A 7500-nucleotide genomic window follows, 5' to 3' on the forward strand; every position below is an offset into this window, starting at 1 on the left:
TGTAAAATTATTTGATTTGAACAGAAACAGAAAGCCGTCAAGGACGAGATTTAACTCAAAATATTCACCTTTTTTAAACAATATCACAAGTTTATGTTAAAAAATACGACTTCTTGTTTAAATCTTCTAACGTTTTATGTCTAAAAATGTTTCTTTTTGTCAAAATCCTCCAATAATTTGCTTTTTTGGTCCAAATATTATGTGTTTGTCGCTGAATCTTCAACCTTTTTTGTAGAATCTCTAAAAAATTCACATTATTAAAATGTTCTGTCTAAATATATTTGGATCTTTACTCATTTTTTGTCTTAAGCAAGTCTTTTTATGTCAAATTATTTAATGTAAACAGAAACTAAAGCTGTCAAGGGCGAGATTTACCTCGAAATATTCACTTTTTCACACAATAAAACAAGTTTGTCAGAAAATTAACACTTTTTGTTTAAATTTTCCAACATTTTATCTTCTTTTCTCAAAATATTACGTGTTTTTGTCATAATATTTGAACAGAAACTAAAGCATCAGATAAAGGAAGTGCAGTAAAAAGTGCAGTTTTCACCTCTGAGATGAAGCAAAGTATAAACATAAAGCTGCATAAAAATATAAATGATTTAAACACAAGTATCTTTAAAGGATAATGTATAAAAATACAGTAAATATACTTTATATACTCCTCTGTCAGGGGCCCTTAACATAAACAAGCTAGCTTTGATGCTATGCTAGCTACAACAGCACTTTAATGCCACTTTATTTAAGTGTGTGCGGGTGATTAATGTCAGATATATATGAAGTTATTTAAACTTTACATTAAAAAAGAGTTTAAATGTGCAGGAAGCAGCTTAGCTAACGGCTAACAGCTAGCAGCTAACGGCTAACAGCAGTAAGGACACGTCAGTGTAAGCAGGCGGATGAAGTGCAGTCCTGTAGCGGCCTTTAGCTCACAGGTGTGGACGGTCAAACACCCAGAGACAGACACGCAGCAGGTAAACGCTTCATAAACCCAATAAAAGACTAAATACTGATGTTATTTTAACCCAGAGTTAGCTTCAGCTCGCACATGTTAAACAGAGGAAAAAGGCCCCGGAAGCTAACGCGCATTAGCATGTTTAAAGTCTCCTCCTCAGCCGTTTAAAGGCGGAACAAAGACCCACCTTTGATGAGCAGCGTGGCCGGCAGCGCCAGCAGAGCCAGCAGCAGCAGTTTGGGGAGGAACTTCATCATTTTCGGATCGAAATCAGTGCTTTTTTAGATCAGTCAGAGACAGACGGGCCGAGAGAGCCGCTTCCGTTACAGTCGCTGCCACGCATGCGCACAGGGCCGCAGGCGAGATACGTAGATGACGCGTTCTGAGCCGCGAAGGCGAATGGAAGAAGGCTGGGTCACCAAAACAAGATGACGTTTATGCTCCTAGAGGACACTTTAACACACGTTTAGGCTCCTAGAGGACACTTTAACACACGTTTATGCTCCTAGAGGACACTTTAACACACGTTTAGGCTCCTAGAGGACACTTTAACACACGTTTAGGCTCCTAGAGGACACTTTAACACACGTTAATGCTCCTAGAGGACACTTTAACACACGTTTAGGCTCCTAGAGGACACTTTAACACACGTTATGCTCCTAGAGGACACTTTAACACACGTTTATGCTCCTAGAGGACACTTTAGCACACGTTTATGCTCCTAGAGGACTCTTTAACACACGTTTATGCTCCTAGAGGACACTTTAACACATGTTTATGCTCCTAGAGGACACTTTAGCACACGTTTATGCTCCTAGAGGACACTTTAGCACACGTTTAGGCTCCTAGAGGACACTTTAGCACACGTTTATGCTCTAGAGGACACTTTAACACACGTTTATGCTCCTAGAGGACACTTTAGCACACGTTTATGCTCCTAGAGGACACTTTAGCACATGTTTATGCTCCTAGAGGACACTTTAACACACGTTTATGCTCCTAGAGGACACTTTAGCACATGTTTATGCTCCTAGAGGACACTTTAACACACGTTTATGCTCCTAGAGGACACTTTAACACACGTTTATGCTCCTAGAGGACACTTTAGCACATGTTTATGCTCCTAGAGGACACTTTAGCACACGTTTATGCTCCTAGAGGACACTTTAACACACGTTTATGCTCCTAGAGGACACTTTAGCACACGTTTATGCTCCTAGAGGACACTTTAACACACGTTTATGCACCTAGAGGACACTTTAGCACACGTTTATGCTCCTAGAGGACACTTTAACACACGTTTATGCTCCTAGAGGACACTTTAGCACACGTTTATGCTCCTAGAGGACACTTTAGCACACGTTTATGCTCCTAGAGGACACTTTAGCACACGTTTATGCTCCTAGAGGACACTTTAACACACGTTTAGGCTCCTAGAGGACACTTTAACACACGTTTATGCTCCTAGAGGACACTTACACAAACGTTTATGCTCCTAGAGGACACTTTAACACACGTTTATGTTCCTAGAGGACACTTTAGCACACGTTTATGCTCCTAGAGGACACTTTAGCACACGTTTATGCTCCTAGAGGGCACTTTAACACACATTTATGCTCCTAGAGGACACTTTAGCACATGTTTATGCTCCTAGAGGACACTTTAACACACGTTTATGCTCCTAGAGGACACTTTAACACACGTTTAGGCTCCTAGAGGACACTTTAACACACGTTGATGCTCCTAGAGGACACTTTAGCACACGTTTATGCTCCTAGAGGACACTTTAACACACGTTTATGCTCCTAGAGGACACTTCAACACACGTTTATGCTCCTAGAGGACACTTTAGCACACGTTTATGCTCCTAGAGGACACTTTAACGCACATTTAGGCTCCTAGAGGACACTTTAGCACACGTTTATGCTCCTAGAGGACACTTTAACACACGTTTATGCTCCTAGAGGACACTTTAGCACACGTTTAGGCTCCTAGAGGACACTTTAACACACGTTTATGCTCCTAGAGGACACTTTAACACACGTTTATGCTCCTAGAGGACACTTTAGCACACGTTTATGCTCCTAGAGGACACTTTAGGACTGTCTGTAGGGTGCACCAAATTAAAAAAAAAAAGCCTGGAGTCAATGTTTCGACAGGTCTTTTATTTTCTGCGCAGCTGTTAGAATAATTTCTCATGGTTTAAATAAATCTGAACATGTTTTAATCACAATAAAGCAGCTCATGTTCTCTATAGGCTACACATCATTTCAAAATAAAAGCCCGGAATCAACATTCGGACAGGTTCTTTTATTTTTGGACGGATAATCGCAGCTGTTTTGTTTTTAATTTTATTTCTGATGGTTTAAATGGATCTGAACATGTTTTAATCACAATAAAGCAGCTCATGTCCTCTGTAGGGTGCACATAATTTCAAAATAAAAGCCTGGAATCAACTAGTTTTCTTGTCTTTCAGTGGTGCACAGATAAATCCAGCTATTTAAATGATTTATTCATATTTTTTATTTGCGTCACTTCTTCCAGCGCAGAATAAAACACACACACACACTGCTGTTGACAAATATCTCTTTATTTTCTACCACATTAAAAACACGCTGATTATCACGAGGCAAACAGAAACACAGGTGAGAATCGAGTGATGTATGATTTCAGATAATCTGTAAATAAACTTGGTGTGAGCTGTGAGGACAAACACACGGACTGACGTCAAAACAACTTTACAAACGGGGGAAAATCCTCTGAACTCGACACGGTGAGCGCGTGAATGCTGAGTGACGTAAATCCTGACGCATCTACGGAACCAAACGCTCAAAAAGTGACGTTTTTACTCGATGCACGACGTGGTTTCGATCCACGCGGCGAGACGACGGCGCCTAAAACTCACTGGACGCACACGAGAGTGAAACATGTCTGCGGCGTCTGTGCACACGTCCACGTGAACGGTTAAATGTGTCAAACATCGGCACGGTTACAAAGAGACGGAAAGACGCGGTGTGTTAGCGACGTCCTTACACACACGCAGAGCTTAGTGCTGCTGCCCTTTCAAAATAAAACTACACTCATCTGAACACGGATCTAAAAACTCAGGATGAATAAAACCATTAAAACTATCAATGTGTCGCCTCATCGCTCCGTCCTTTGGTCGCATGACTCCCAGGAAAAGACTGAAAACACGAATATTAACGCCGTTCGTCGTCCGTTTCTCCTCATTCAGAGGTTTTAACTCGGGTTTTGAAGCGCGGTTGTGTGAGGAACGCATCCACAGCTGGTTTCGATTATCCATGAATCACTTTGAGTCTTTTCTCAAGAAAATAAAGTCATAATTCGCTGATTTCAGCTTCTTAAATGTGAATATTTGCTATTTTCTGCGACAGTAAAACTGAATTTCCACATTTTTAAGCGTTCAAAACACAAACAACGAATGTCTTAACCAAGAAAATGATTTTCAGATTAAAATAAGAAGCAGTTAGTTGCAGCTTTACGTCAGGAAGGTGTTAAATCTGCTCCCTTCGAAGCCGCCAGACTCCACTGACAAAAGGTATTGTTGCAGCTGCTGAACATAATATAGGGCGCCCTCCCACTGTGCCTCAGTCCCGTGCCCCAGCACGCTTCACGGCTAAAGTCTGGTTCCTTTGACCAGTGTGAGTGCAACCGTACCACGTCTAGGAGCGGCACGCTTGCCGTCCACGGCCCGTTTGGGAGAGGTGGGCTTTAGTAAAGCACGTTTGCACGTGTACGAGCACGAGCGTGCGCATGTGTACGAGCACGAGGCCTACGGCGGTTCTGAGGTCATTTCCTGTGCGCCTGTTGGGACGTAGAAAAAAGAAGGAGGGACCATGCGCGGACATTTCAAACAATGGCGGTGAAAGGTTCACGTTGGTGTGATGTGGAGGTGGAGTGTTTACTGCAGATTTGGTCGATGAAAAGATTCAAAAACAGTCGACAAGACGCACAAAAACTCCGAGGTCTACGGAAAGATCTGGAAACAAAGCCACGCATCGCCATGACGTCATCAATGCGTGTGACGTGTTACGGCGTGATGACGTATAGGCAGCAAGAAGCATTCTCCGAGGCCCAGGTAGTGTGAGTACAAACGGGCCTGGAGGGGGGGACAAGGACCCTAAAGCACGGGGCACGGGACGCACGCACAGTGGGAGGGCGCCCTTAGACACCTGGGAAAATCACCTCGCGCGTTAGACACCTGGGAAAATCACCACGCGCGTACGTTATATTTCAGACACTTTCACAGCTTTACTGTCTGAAATATAACGTACGCGTGAGCTGCTTTCCCCAGGTGTCTAAATTACGTTTATGACTCCTTTTTAAAGATACTTTATTCTCTCTGTAACAACAAAAACGTCCGTTCAGTCGTAAAAATGAGCCCAAGCGTCTGCATCCCAGTAAATTAGAACATTTTGTTATTTATTTAAGAACATTTCACACTAAATAAACCCTGCAGCCTGTCAGTGTCACTGCTGGATGATGTTCTACAGCAGGGGGCGCTGTGTCGCCTTCACCCTGACGCAGTGAGCTCCTCACACAACCACACGCCAAGACCTCTGAACTGACAGAGTTATTAATACGTCTCTTATTGTTAAAAATAACCTAATTAAAAACAAAAGATTAGTCCGTAAATCTCTAAAATCACAAATTCAAAGTTTCATTTTGGATCAAACAAACAGGAGGAAACAGCGCGTGTGTTGGGGACTACTTTCAGCGGCGGATGAATCCACATTTTAAGTATTTGTGTCAAAAGAAGAAGAAGAAGAGGAGGAGGAGATTTCCGGCGTCACGCGGCGCCAGACCTTTATTTTGAAGCCTGATTCATCTGCACTTAAATAACTGATGCTTGTGTCTTCATGCACCTTCGGCTCGGACTCCGGCCTCTCGTTGGACTTTTGACACGACGTACGGACAGCATGCGAGATTTATACCTTCTCCCTTTAACACGAGGAAGAGTCCGTGCAGCGAGGGTGGGTTCGAACCCTCGCTCTCTCCCTCTCTCTCTCCGTCTCCCTCACCTTCCTCCTCTAGTTGCAGCACTCCACGTAGTTTGCCGGCAGCATGCCAGACTTGCCGGTGCGCTGCACGGTGCCGTACATCCAGCCCTCGTCGATGGGCTGAGCGTTGACGATGACGTCCCCGTCCCTGAAGGACACCTCGTCGTGGTCCTGGGCGGCGTAGTCGTACAGCGCCCGGTAAACGCGCTGCAGAGACGGAGAGAGAGGGTCAGAGATGAGGAGCACCTTCAGTGTTTCTATCATCAACACGTGTTTATTTAGACTGAACCGGAGAATCAGAGAATAAAAACCAGAGCGTCAGACCCAAGCCCCGCCCACAGAGAGAGAGACTTCCTGTTTGATCCAATCAGGAAGCTCGGTCAGCGTCAGTTCTCTGAGTGTCCACTAGGGGCAGGTTTCATAATAGAGCAGTTTCTCATTGAGCCCCATGTTAAACAGGCCGTTTACACAGCATCATTAAACCTGTTTAAGGACAAAAGAACATTCTAGTCTGTGTGTTTAGGTCATATCTCCATGGCAACACTGAGGGGGAGGGGCTAGTGTTTATTTTATTGGAGGTTAAAGTTTATGAATAATTAGGGGCGTGGCCTCTTGAGTGACAGCTAGCCTCTGGCCCTCACTTCTCCTCGGAGGCTAGTTGTCAGGATTAGCATCATTAGCATGCTAACATTAGCATGCTAACGTTAGCATGCTGGGTTGGAAAAACCTGGACTCTATCTCCCGTGTTTCTGAACCAGAACCAGAACCATACCCAGAACCAGCTCCGTCTGTGTAAAGACGCGGTTTCCTCTCAGTTTGCGGTGGAAGAGTTTTTTCAAAAAGACGTGTACATGAAACGTAGCGTACCATGGTGGCGGAGTGCGGCGGGGAGGTGACGGATCTGACGGACGACATGCTGGTCTGGTGCATGTAGCCGTGGTGATACTGCTGCTGCTGCTGCTGCTGCAGGTGGACGCCCTGATGGTACGCTCCAGGAAGGACCGGAGCTGCACGACAGACGGAGAGAGAGAGAGAGAGAGAGAGAGAGAGAGAGAGAGAGAGAGAGAGAGAATAAGCGTCTCTCCTGGATACAGACAAGACTCTGCTGTGATCACACGGTGGGGTTAGAGAAACGTGCTTCAGACTCCACCTGGAAGAAGATTAGTTTTAGTTGTGGGTTAAAGAAACATGCGTGTTCCCGTCCGTGTCAGCGCCTTCGTCCTGTGAAATACGTGTGTGTGTGTGTGTGTGTGTGATGTAAAGAAGAGGACACACAGAGTGAAGATACCGGGGGTTCCGTTGCTGCTGCGGTCCCAGAGGTCAGAGGTCAGCGAGCTCACAGACTGACACTGAGACGAGTGCTGCCGGCTCAGGCTGCGCTCGGCGCGCTCTGACGGGCGGAAGTGACCACGAGGAGGAGGAGGAGGAGGAGGAGGAGGAGGAGAGGAAGAACATGAGCCCACAGATAAGAAACATCTGATGAACACAGAAACATGTGAACGTGGATAAAGTCCCACTCCA

General features: G+C 44.9%; 2 protein-coding genes across 2 annotated transcripts in view; both read right to left on the reverse strand.

Moving 5' to 3' along the window:
• Nucleotides 1–1292, reverse strand: part of ssr1 (signal sequence receptor, alpha) — an 11704-nt gene extending 10412 nt beyond the window's left edge. The window contains exon 1 of the mRNA XM_083936548.1: nt 1146–1292. Coding sequence (XP_083792674.1) covers nt 1146–1215 — 70 coding nt within the window. The 5' untranslated portion in view covers nt 1216–1292. The remainder of the gene's footprint in view (nt 1–1145) is intronic.
• A 3982-nt stretch (nt 1293–5274) lies between these two features.
• The window catches only part of nebl (nebulette), a 77602-nt gene continuing 75376 nt past the window's right edge, over nt 5275–7500 (reverse strand). The window contains exons 6-7 of the mRNA XM_083935718.1: nt 6847–6986; nt 5275–6186 (exon numbers count right to left, since the gene is read on the reverse strand). Coding sequence (XP_083791844.1) covers nt 6010–6186; nt 6847–6986 — 317 coding nt within the window. The 3' untranslated portion in view covers nt 5275–6009. The remainder of the gene's footprint in view (nt 6187–6846; nt 6987–7500) is intronic.

Source organism: Echiichthys vipera (genome assembly GCF_963691815.1).
Source record: "Echiichthys vipera genome assembly, chromosome: 21".
In the NCBI taxonomy this organism is placed as follows: domain Eukaryota; kingdom Metazoa; phylum Chordata; class Actinopteri; order Perciformes; family Trachinidae; genus Echiichthys; species Echiichthys vipera.